General features: G+C 33.4%; 2 protein-coding genes across 2 annotated transcripts; both read left to right on the plus strand.

Annotated features, from left to right (window-relative positions):
- The first annotated feature begins 821 nt into the window (after window positions 1-821).
- Window positions 822-2,352, plus strand: LOC120161656 (homeobox-leucine zipper protein HAT14-like). The gene is made up of 4 exons (XM_039171872.1): window positions 822-999; window positions 1,088-1,386; window positions 1,484-1,563; window positions 2,013-2,352. Exons 1-4 carry the CDS (start codon window positions 822-824, stop codon window positions 2,233-2,235), a joined length of 780 nt encoding a protein of 259 aa, XP_039027803.1. The 3' UTR covers window positions 2,236-2,352.
- Window positions 2,353-4,457: 2,105 nt separating this feature from the next.
- Window positions 4,458-6,805, plus strand: LOC120161799 (probable protein kinase At2g41970). Its single transcript, XM_039172010.1, has 7 exons — window positions 4,458-4,623; window positions 4,730-4,995; window positions 5,121-5,247; window positions 5,344-5,617; window positions 5,789-5,921; window positions 6,107-6,193; window positions 6,661-6,805. The coding sequence occupies exons 1-7, from the start codon at window positions 4,539-4,541 to the stop codon at window positions 6,790-6,792; spliced, it is 1,104 nt and encodes a 367-aa protein (XP_039027941.1). The 5' UTR covers window positions 4,458-4,538; the 3' UTR covers window positions 6,793-6,805.
- The last annotated feature ends 5,776 nt before the right edge of the window (window positions 6,806-12,581 follow it).

Raw genomic sequence — 12,581 nt, forward strand, 5'->3', positions numbered from 1 at the left:
TGGAAAGCAGCAAATCTTTGTATTAAAATGGGCATCATCATTTCCCAAAAAACACAACAACAAACGGTGAAAATAATTGTGTTTGGTAAAACAACACATTTCAATCATTAATTTATTTCACTCTCATCATAATGAAGTAGACAAATTTCAAGTTGGGTCACAAAGGGTGGAAGAATATTTGATGAAAAATCTCTTATGTTGGGGTGATGATGATGATACGTGATTTTCCTGTCCTTGTTTGGTGACAACTTAATAATCACTAACCTTGTCAAGTTATTGCGCCATTAATTCATTAATGGATGCTGCTATTTTTTAAAGTGGTAGCTGGGAATTTCTGACTTAAAATTGTTAAAATAGATACAAATATATATATATATATATATATATTATAATTTGGTTGTCTCTTGTTCACATATGTAATGAGGTAAGAGGGAGGTAAGATAGTAGGCTGCCCCCAACACTAAGTTGAGAACAACTTCGGTAGGAGACCTCCGATATATATATATATATATATGATAATGAATATTAAATACTAAAAGTATTTTAAAAACGATAAAAAATTAAAAAATTGCAAAAATAATTTATATAGATATCACGTGCATCTGGATTTGTCGGTCAAATCTTTTTACTCACACAAGGCAAAATGAAAAAGGGATGGTGGGTCTTATGTCTTCACCAATCTTCCATTAAACTACACTCATGGCTTCTCTTTCTTTAACTCTCTTTTTTATGGTATATATATCAATATCTTTCTCTGTAAATGAACCATACAGCATATTCATAGTTGGTTTTTAGTTTTTGAAAAAAAAAAAAGACTAGAGATGGAGTTAGCTTTGAGTTTGGGTTTGGGGTTTCTTGAGAAATCCCCACAGATATCGAGAAGCAAGGATCTAGGGTTTTGCATGGGGCTTGGAGTTGGAGGTACTAAATACGGAGATGAAACAAGGGTTCCTTCGGATCCACCTCTTCACCTTCGTTTTCCTTGCCTCACTGAAAATCGTCAGTATTTTCATCTGCCCTAAAAATGATATGAGATGCTTTTAGATCTGTTTTTTTTTTGTTATTAACCTTGTCATTATTACGTTAGATGGAGACGGCCGAGGGTTAGACGTGAACCTGTTGCCACTGGCGGTTACGGAGGAATCCGAGGAAGGAGCGGCGGTTTCATCTCCGAACAGCACGGTGTCGTCATTTCAAATGGATTTCGGGATTAGAAATGGGAGTAACACTAACAGAGGGAAGAGAGACCTAAAAGGCGTTGAAGCTGAAAGAGCGAGTGATGAAGATGACGAGTTGAACGGGTCAACTAGGAAGAAACTCAGGCTCTCTAAAGAACAATCTGCTTTCCTGGAAGAAAGTTTCAAAGAACACAACACTCTGAATACTGTAAGTAAAAGAATAGAATAAAAATGAAAAGAAAAACTATGTCTCCTTGTTTAAGGATGCTAATTTGTTCCAACATTCTCTTGTGATGTTTTTTTAGAAGCAAAAGCTTGCCTTGGCCAAGGAATTAAATCTTCGTCCTCGACAAGTGGAAGTTTGGTTTCAGAATAGAAGGGCAAGGTATTCTGTTGTCAAATTTATAAAGAGTAAACCATGTCTTTAGTCACCCAACTATTACTTTGGTTCAGTTCTTGTCACTCAACTATTTATTTCAAAATCATCACTATCGTTATGTTTTGGTTTCATTTTGGTCACCAGTTGTTAAAAAAATAAAAAATTAAACATGTCACCATAAGGTAATATCAAATCATCATTGAAAAAAATAATAAAAACATCACATCAGTAGTTCTATTAATTTTTTTAACTATGTGTGATTGAAATGAAACTAAAATGTAACTTTAGTGATGATTTTGAAAAACAAAATAGTTGGGTGACTGAAACGGAACCAAAGTAATAGTTGGGTGACTAAATACATAGTTTACCAATTTTTAAAATATGAAGAGGAATAATAAAAAAATTGACCTATTTTTTTATATGAATTTATTAAAATAATAATTATGATAAAACAGAACAAAGCTGAAGCAGACAGAGGTAGATTGTGAGTATTTAAAGCGATGTTGTGGGACCCTGAGAGAAGAAAACAAGAGGTTACAAAAGGAACTCCAAGAATTAAGAGCTTTGAAAAATTCTCAACCTTTTTACATGAACTCACCCGCCACCACCCTCACCATGTGCCCGTCGTGTGAGCGCGTCGCCACTGCCAAGACCTCCGCCACCGGCAGCCAACACTAGAGGATACCCACCCTTTCTCTCCTCTACTAACACATGTGACCTGGAGCCATCACCGAGCACGCCAGGCCACTTGATCAAATCATTGGATGTGACCTGTAAAAATGCATAATGAATGCACCCCTTTTATTATAATTTTTTAACTGTTTTTGGCATGCTAGAATTCCCCTTTTTTTCTCTTTAGAGAGGAAGAAATTAATTTATTTATCTAATACAATCTTTAATTTAATATAATCGTAAAGTTTTATTTAGTGTAATTATGAATTTTATTTTATAATGAGTCAGAAAAGTGTTGTTCCAAATTCCAATTCAAATTTGGTACACGATTGTGATAAACAAAAAGTTAATGTATTAAAACAGTATTTGTCTCGTGGATAGACAGACGTTGGAGTGGAGAAGACGTGCTTGTCTCCATGACAGAGGCCCATGTTTTTCTTTAATGTTAACAAATTTAAGAATGATAAACTACGTAAATGAGTCCCCAAACTTTTGATAGCTTATATTTTGGTTGCCAAACTTTTAATTCATTTTTATTTACGGTTGTTGTCCTCGAATTTTTTTTGACTTGAAACGTTAAAATCTTATTCCTAAAAAATTTCAAGTTTCTCATACTAATCGACAGACACTAGTGATTTCTTTTTGCACGTGTCATCACCATCAGATCTTCTTCTCGTCATTGACACCTCTAAAGACGACGCTTATCATACTTAAAAACTTCATCATCTTCCCAAAACTGTCAACAAATCATTCATCACCATCATTGCATCCAAGTCCACCACAACCTCAAGCTACAACCACCATTCACGATCCGAACAATCCAGTTCCAAAACCATCAATCTTATTCGATCACCATCCACAACCATCAATAGCATCAGGCAATAAACAACAACAAAAACAATCAAAGAAGTAAAGGAAAAATGAGAAAAAGGAAAATTACACATTTCAGCCTTGGCAAGTTTTCGATGATCAAAGTCATCGTCGATCAATCCCAATGGTGAAAATACTTCGTTTAGTCAAAAGATTAACATAGTTTAATTTCAAGTTGATCCAACAATTGATAGTGATGAATAAAAAAGTTTTAACTTTTAGTTTCAGTTGAACTTTGAGGAGATTAAAAGATTTTTCGTCGAGTTTGAAACCGATGAAAAGAAAAAGAACAATAAGAAAAGGAGTGGTTCCATAATCTTTTTGATTAAAGAAAACATTGAACAAAAACAAAAAGCGAAGATGAAATGAAGAGCGACAACTATCAATTTCAAGTTTGAGAAACTTAATGTTTTGAGAGAAGAACACACCTTAACGTGTCACATAAACATTGTTTAACATCTACTGAGGACAGTGACCGTGATAAACACGAATTAAAAATTCAATGATTGAATTACAAGTTTTAAAATTTTGGTGACCAACTACGAGTTGTCAAAAAGTTTAGAGACTATTTATATAGTTTACCCAAAAAAGAATTATAATATTATCATAACTACAAGTTCATTAAGAATGTAATAAAAATGGGACTTTCTTAATCATTAAAAAGGTGGCATCCCAGCCAAGAAACTTTGGACCTGTTGCTGACTAATAATAAGAAACATGGACAACCCCGATTAAACCGATACACATCCAACAAAATCCTAATTAAGAAAAGTTCATGCATCTTACGATCTATACGATCCTCAAATTGAAAGGATTCCAACCCTAACGTATAAACAAAAAATAGAAAACTATTTCCATATTCTACATGAGTATTTTAATTGTGAAGTTACAATACTACTAATAGAAAATAAGAAAAATAGAATTGAATTATGAGACATGCAAACGTGAATCCACGTAGAATTAGGTTAGTTTTAAGATTAACGGTTACACTATAAAGAGACCCGAGTTCCTCGGAGAACAATGAAAAAAACATGTGTGTCTGTTCCAAAACAGAGCAAAGAGGGAATTAACCTAAAAGAAGAAGAAGAACAAAACAGCGTTTCAAGAATTCTTTCAATCCTTTTATGTATTCCCCCAACATATAAAGATTTTGTTTTTATTTCTGCTTTTTTCTTCTTCTCTGTCATTACCCTCCCCCTCCAACCCACCCTCTCATAGCTACCTTATTCCTTTTTCCCCTTTGGGTATTGTTTTCCTTTTTGCTTTTCAGGTATGTCTCCGATGCTTTAGTGCTGGAATTTGAATGATCTCGATGTGTAGATTTGATATTGCTACGTTTTTATTTGCCATGTAGGAAAAAAATGGTTTGATTTTAGCTTTGAATTCAAACGAAAAGAGTTAAACTATATGAAAAAATTGACAATTTAATATCCTAAGCTATGTCGTGCTGCGGAGGTGCGGAGGAGGAACTCGACCATCCACCGCCGAACCAATATCAAGCCCCGCCTGGTCAATACGGTGCCGGTACTTGCTCCCCCCATTGCCCCGATTCTCTATTTTGGTTAAATTATGATTTTAGTCCTTATACAATGCTCTAATTGCGGTTTATTTATTATTGTTTTTTTTACAGCGAGTGGAAGAGGAAGAGGAGAGCCGAGGGGCGGCCCAACTACTCAAAGTGGGGCAGGTTCTCAGAAAACTCTACCCATTGAAATACCAGCCATTCCATTAGAAGAGTTGAACCGGATGACTAATAACTTTGGTACACAGTCTCTGATCGGAGAGGGTTCTTATGGCCGAGTTTTCTATGGAGTTCTAAGCGATGGTCAGCCTGCAGCCATTAAGAAACTCGACACCGGTTCTTCTCCCGAACCCGATTCTGACTTCGGAGCACAGGTGAAAACGATGACTCAACCCTTTTTTCTGTTTAATTGTCACATTAAAACGGTGTCGGAAATCTTTTATTTTAAATGATTTTAAATACTCGATAGACTTGTAAATTTTATGGTTATTTTTTACAGTTATCAATAATTTCGAGACTTAAACATGACCATTTCGTGGAGATGTTGGGTTATTGTTTGGAGGATAATAACAGGATCTTGGTGTATCAGCATGCAACCAAGGGCTCTTTACATGATGTGTTACATGGTAAAATACACATGCTCAGTTTCACCGTTCTTCTGGAAAAGTAAAAGAAAGAAAAAAGAATTATAATTCATTTTTATTATGTTTATTTTTTATTAGGGAGGAAAGGGGTACAAGGGGCTGAACCGGGACCAGCTCTAACATGGCACGAAAGAGTAAAGATTGCATTCGGTGCTGCAAAAGGGCTAGAGTATTTGCATGAGAAAGTTCAGCCTTCCATCGTCCATCGTGATGTCAGATCAAGCAATGTGCTCCTTTTCGAGGATTTCGTCGCCAAAATCGCCGATTTCAACTTGACGAATCAATCTTCAGATACCGCAGCTCGGCTTCATTCCACTAGAGTCTTGGGTACCTTCGGCTACCATGCCCCAGAGTAAGTCTTTCGATTTTAACACATTATATACAATCTCTTTACGATTATATGATTGAAACGAATCTCGTATTCGACACGTATCTTGTATGGGGTGCGAGGATGTAAACTCGAATATATGTTATTTCGTCTCTTTGTTTTGTTTTTTTACGAAAAACTCGGTTTTGTTTCTAGGTATGCTATGACAGGGCAAATAACTCAGAAAAGTGATGTGTACAGTTTTGGAGTTGTTCTTCTTGAGCTCTTGACAGGGAGAAAACCAGTAGATCATACAATGCCCAAAGGACAACAAAGTCTAGTTACTTGGGTATGTTTTTTTTCCTTCTCTTTATATATATTTGCATTATTAATACCTAGATCTGTCTCTTATGCTTATGAATCCTCGCCTTCTATATCGGATGTACTCTTATCTGATGTCATTCATGGCTACTGCAATCTAAATCCAGTTTAACTTAAAAAAAAAAGTGTCCAACTCATTTCCATTGATGTCAGGCAACTCCAAGATTGAGTGAAGATAAGGTCAAACAATGCGTGGACCCCAAGCTAAACAATGACTACCCACCAAAGGCAGTTGCCAAGGTTGTAATTCTCTCTTGGCATAATGCCAAAATTAGCCCCCAACATATTATAATGATCATTTTGACCCTTTTTTTTTTTGGAGTATCTTGGCCCCTAATGTCACATTTTAGGGTAAAAACGACTCTAACATTTAACCAAATAATCACTTTGACAATTGTTCTTTTATTCTGGAGTATTTTGGCTCACTAACATTTCATTTTAGGATAAAAAGCCCATATTTTTTATAAATATGGATGAATCTTTTTCTCCTAAAATAAAACGTTGGAGGGCAAAATGCTAAAAAAATATGAGCCAAAATAAAAATTTTGATAAATATTGAGGGCTAATTTTGGTATTAATCCTTCTCTCTTCTACTCTATAACTTTCTGGTTTTCATACTGCACTTTTAAACTTCAATGAAACATCTAAATATACTAATTTCTAACATAGTATATGGTTAATTGGGGCATTTGCATGAAAAAAAACAGCTAGCAGCAGTTGCAGCACTTTGTGTGCAGTACGAGGCAGACTTTCGGCCAAACATGACGATCGTCGTCAAAGCTCTTCAGCCTCTCCTAAATGCAAAACCAGCAGGAGCAGAACCTCCTCCATCATCATAATATATATATATATATATTTCCGACATAATAAACAGTAGCAAAAGGCTTGTGCAGTAGTAATTCTTTTCTTCATGTTTTGTAATCTCTTTATTAATGGTCGAATTAATTTCCCTGTAAGGGTTTTCATTGACTGAAGAAGATGATATTGTTGATTTATCATCTTAAAACCAATTGCAATGTATTTTTATTTATTTTTTGGTACTAAACTGGCGTTATTTCTTCATCTGCACATATATTCAGGAGACGTAACTATTAGAATTTAAGAATTCTTGAAAGAATTATCGTCCCTTTTACTACTAGATCACTTGATGGGTTCACGTTTTTTTCCTTATTATTATCTTTACAACTTTATCACATCGTTGGCTCTGTTTTGTAATTAAAATTGAATAAATATAATTTTTGGTATCTAATTTTCACATATAATATTTATGTGTAAGGTTGAATTTTTTTAGATACCTAGTTTTTTTTAATATCATAATTAAATATTTAATCTTGATACAATTAGGAATTTAAGTTTTTTTTTCTAATAGCGCAACTAAGTATTTAATTTTTGGGTGTAATTAGATACCTATTTTTTTTTTGGTGCAATTAGATCATGTTTTTTTTTAAATAACACATGTTCATACTTAAAATTTTAACATATATCTTATGAATCTATAGCACATATTATCTCTTAAACTAGACGATGTTAAAATTGTAAGTATGAATTAATCAAAATTGAACATTTATAATTTAAAAAATTGTTAGTTACACAATTGTAGCAGAAAAGGATTAAGTATCTAATTGAACTTTTAAAATATGTAGCTATCTAACTACATCATTAAAAGTTTGGTACCTAATTGTATTAAAAAAATTCGGCACATAAATGCCAAAGTAAGATATCTAATTGTAAAAAATAAAAATAAAACTGAATACCACAACATACGTTAGTACCAGAATTATATTACAAAAATTATATTTACCTATTAAAATTTTGAATGTTTGTCTCACAAGTGTATTTAATTTATTAAGATACATTAATCTTGATAAAATATAAGTGAACATTCGATATAACTCATATAATACATTATTACGGACTAACACATATATACAAATTAATATGCAAGATAATACAATAGTTGTTGCCAGGGGCGAACCTGAGTGGTGCCCTGGGTATCAACACCTCAAAATTCTTCTCCAACAACAAATCCATGTAGAAACCCCTCAAAATTAATACAATTGACATCCTTGATACAAATGTCACCCCTCAAAAATATCACTCCTGAATTTTTGTTATGGGTCCGCCCAGGGTTGTTGCTTGTTTACAAACCCAATTTACACAACTTTTTAAAGCTCTCGTAATCAATATTCTCTCTAATTTCCTTAGACGCCACTCTTTCATTTTTTTCCTTATAAAAACAACAACATACTATAACCTATATTTATAAGCTCTATTACACTAATTTAATAATATTTTTTATTAATTTAAGGTGATTATAAATAGTGTTCGTTCTAAAGATTCTTAACTATTTGATAATAAAATGTCAAATACATTTAGTCTCTAGTACTTGAACCTGAGATTTATAATGATAACAATCATTTTTTAAGCACTGACGTAACTTGGTTCATGCTTAATAAGATAGATATCTAATTGCTAGTAAAGTCTTCATTGAATGTCAACTCATACACTATCATAAATTTTTTACATCAATTCAAGTCATTTTTATCTTATCTTGGTAACATTAAATTTGATTAGATCTTATTTTACTTTTATATCATTTTATTTTTTTCTACATGTCATTTAGGCCATTTTAAAAATGATTTTAGTAATTGAAAAGTGACTTTTCACCTCATAAGCCACACTAAACACCTAAAAGTTGATTTAAATTTATAGTTGGAAAAGTCATTTTTAACCTAACTTCACAAGGTCTGTAAATTTTGCTGTGGAAAATCATTTTTGATGAAATTATATTTTTATCCTTAAATATTATATTTTCAATTTACAACATAATATCTAAAATGAATATTTTATCTTTTTTTTAAATCACTTTTTAACAGTAATATCAAACAATTAAATTTTAGATCGCACATTTCAAAAATACTTTTAAAAATATTTTTTTACAACACTTTTAATTGTTTTTTTAAATAATACCAAACTATCAAAATTTTATATCCTAAAAAACATTATAATATCATATATTGTTATTTTTATATATCAGAGTGAAATTAAACCATACACTCTTAAAATTTTATTTATTTACTTAACAAAACTTTAAAATATCTCTAATGTATAAATATACGAAATTATATATGTGAAAATGATATTATCTTCACGCACAATAATTTTATATCTTAGATCCTATGTTTTTGAATCTTATACACAAACTTTTTTAATTGTCGTATTTTTTCTGTTTAGATATTAAGAAATATTCTTAAACTCTATTACTAATTAAGAGATAAAAACTTTGTAACGTAAATACATCATGTGTTCAATAGTTAAAGAGAATATTATTCTCTCTAAAGGTCTTGAGTTTAAATAACTACATCTGTAGAGTGTATGTAGGTTATCAATAATTAAGAAAAATTCTAAACATATATTATCAGTGACGGATCTAAAAATATTTTTCAGGATAAACACATATATATTAATAATAATAAAAAATTGTATATGATAGACACAAATAAAATTTTAAGATAACACTATTAGTAAAAAAAACTTTCGAATGCACCTCTCTTTAGTGTAACTATATTTAAAGAAAATAACACACTTGAATCATGAGCATATAAGCACACTTAAAAACATTATAATATATATATTTTTACTTTACGAATTAATTACATAAAACCTGTTAAAATGTGATTCGAATTTAAAATGATCACGAACGTATAGTGTAATTAGACCTATTTTTTTAAACTTTAATCTGACCATCATCTACATTTAAAAAAATATATGTTATTATTACTATTGTTATTTATTTGTTTTTACCCCGGATAGTTAAAAACTGCAATGTAACAGTCTTGTTTCCAATTTAACCGTCCTCGCCTTACCCCATTGCTCATCTCAAAATCTTCCCTCGCTGTTCTTCTTTTGCTACAAATATAAAAGGAAGTATGCAGCACCAAATCTGATATCCCTCGTCAATCCCTCGACACCCATACCGTTCAATTTTCAATTATTATATTTTTTTTCCGACATCTTTCTCAAATTCAATCCTATATGGTTTTTCTGGATCATCAATTTTGTTGAATCCGATTCAATTTTTTCAATTTTATCGAATTTTAGGATCGGTAAAAAGAAAAAAAAAACGGAACTGAAGGGTGGGAATGGAAAGATTGGCAAATATCATAAAGGAAAGAGAGGTTGAGAAATAAAAGGATGCCGGGATTAGCGCAAAGAAATGAGAAATATGGTAATGCGTTTTGGTCTTAGCATAATGATGATGTTAGCTACAATCAGCTCCCGAAGGTATTCTATTTTCAAATTTTTCTTCGCTTTATTATTTTCTTTTTGGGTTGTATTTTTTGTTGATTTTTTTGTTATATATTTTTTTAAAGAGGGTACTTTGTATAAAAGGGGTACAAAGTACACCACCTTAAGGACCTCATTAAAAAACCTCCCTAATCCTAAATGGAAGAAAAATAGAATACCTTGAGGTGGAAATGATCTAAAAACAAACAATACTTTAACATCAAACAATCCGAACTCTAGCCAAACAACGAACCGCAGGCCGGTTCAGAACCGTTCCAACATAAACTAACGACAGGAATGAAAAAAGAAAATCGAAAGGATCATACACAAGCAACAAACCCTTTCACACAACCCACGACCTGAACTCAACCAACAGCAGCAACCAGAACGGAGCTAGAAGAACATCCAACAAAACACCAGATCCCTAATTGCACCCACTGCCATATTTCCAAAAGAAAAAAACTGCTCAAGACAACACAGCCAACCCAATTCAACCAACCGAGAAAAAGAAAAACAACAACGATTGAAGGGATAGCAAATCAACTAGCAATTGCACCAAAAAACCAAATGCTCGACCACACAGAGAAAAAGAAATTGAAGCTTCCAGGACGCATGCTCGAAAATGATCAGCCACAGCACCGAGAGCGCACGAACCCAACAACGAGCCCACGTTTCAGAGCAGACGTCCACCAGCAAACACAATACAAAAAACTAGAGTCGAATAACTATCATAACAAACACATATCAGAAAAATCCCACTACTAACATCTCCAACCAAACAAAACAGAATCGGGGCAACGGACAAAATCTTGAATGCTCGGAACCAGCAAGGGCCAAAGCGCATTAGCCCACACACCTATCTGAACCATAGCCGAGAAGAAAATCTGATCAGTCGAGAAATACTTGCCCTGGAACCTGCTTTTATTACGGCACAACCATAAATTCCATATAATACCGAAGAATTCGATAGACCATAGATCCTGTAAAGACTTTTTAATTTTTTGAGAACACCAAACCTGCAGCAAATCTCTAACATTCGAAGGAAAAACCATACAAATATGCCACACGGAACACCATCATTGCCAAACCTGCCATGAACTCTCGCAATGAACCAGAATATGATTAATATATTCTGGAAAACTATTGCAGAAGGAACAAGAAATCTGATCAGAAACATGAACTCCCCGCTTCACCAGTTCAGGAATAACCGGCAACCTTTGATGCACTGCTTTCCAAACAAATCCAGACACTTTTGGAGGAACTAATTTACACCATACAACTTGCCAAATCGGATCGACCAACTTGCCTTCGAAAGTCACAGAATGACAATAAAATTTTGGGGTGTATCTTCCATCAGCAGATCCCACCCATTTTAATTTATCGTGAGCAGGAGCTGAACTAGCAGCTAGATTAATAACCTCCAAGAAATGCGACCAAAGAGGAATTTCCCAATCAAAAAGACCCCTCCTAAGATCTATCTTCCATTCCCAAACACCATTCACCCAAAGCCCAAAATCAGATATCTTTCCAGATTTTTTAACAGCCAATCCAAAAATTCTGGGGAAGGATGCTTTAAGAGAGATCAAATTAGACCACCGATCATTCCAAAAATTGATTTTCTCTCCATTTCCCATAATGCATATAAAATCATCACACACATTCCCCACATGAGAAGGCACCGGATTGACAATGTTACGCCAAACCAAAGAAGAATTACGCGAATACACCTTTTTTGGCAAAATATCAAGGGGATCGTAATTGTACTTAGAAACTATTATTTTTTTCCAAAGGCTATCATTCTCCTACCTAACACGCCAAACCCACTTATTTAGCAGAGCTCGATTTCTGGTTAGAGCATCAAAGATACCCAGACCCCCATGAGATTTCGGACCACAAACAGATTTCCAATTTAACCAATGAATTCCTCTCTCCGAATTACCCTTCCAGACGAAAGAGGCGATGACTTTATCAATAGAGTCAGAAACGCCCTTAAGAATAGGGAATAAAGACATGAAATAAACAGGGAGATTAGATAACATTGATCTAATAAGAGTAAGCTTGCCCCCAAAAGATAAAACTTTAGATTTCCAACTTTGTAAACGAGACTGAATTTTTTCCAGCACTGGATGCCAAAGAGACTTCGAATTCCTTTTGTGCCCTAGCGGAAGACCCAAGTAAGTCGTAGGGAGAGAAGCACATCCGCAATTAATTGAAGACGCCCAACTAGAGATCCTGCTATTGTCAACATTGATACCAAAAATCTTAGTTTTCTTCATATTTAATTTCAAACCTGCAGTCAGCTCAAAGATTTTTAGAACACGACTGAAATTTTGTAAGCTCA

The sequence above is a fragment of the Hibiscus syriacus genome, unplaced genomic scaffold (genome assembly GCF_006381635.1).
Source record: "Hibiscus syriacus cultivar Baekdansim isolate YM2019G1 unplaced genomic scaffold, ASM638163v2 tig00111402_pilon, whole genome shotgun sequence".
Classification (NCBI taxonomy): Eukaryota; Viridiplantae; Streptophyta; class Magnoliopsida; order Malvales; family Malvaceae; genus Hibiscus; species Hibiscus syriacus.

Excerpts from the sequence above, each read along its gene's own strand:
- LOC120161656 (XM_039171872.1), top strand. The coding sequence starts at position 822 with ATGGAGTTAGCTTTGAGTTTGGGTTTGGGGTTTCTTGAGAAATCCCCA. Across the intron at positions 1,000-1,087 it reads TCCTTGCCTCACTGAAAATC|ATGGAGACGGCCGAGGGTTA; the intron begins GTCAGTATTTTC and ends TTATTACGTTAG. Across the intron at positions 1,387-1,483 it reads AACACAACACTCTGAATACT|AAGCAAAAGCTTGCCTTGGC; the intron begins GTAAGTAAAAGA and ends ATGTTTTTTTAG.
- LOC120161799 (XM_039172010.1), top strand. The coding sequence starts at position 4,539 with ATGTCGTGCTGCGGAGGTGCGGAGGAGGAACTCGACCATCCACCGCCG. Across the intron at positions 4,996-5,120 it reads ATTCTGACTTCGGAGCACAG|TTATCAATAATTTCGAGACT; the intron begins GTGAAAACGATG and ends TATTTTTTACAG. Across the intron at positions 5,618-5,788 it reads TTCGGCTACCATGCCCCAGA|GTATGCTATGACAGGGCAAA; the intron begins GTAAGTCTTTCG and ends TTTTGTTTCTAG.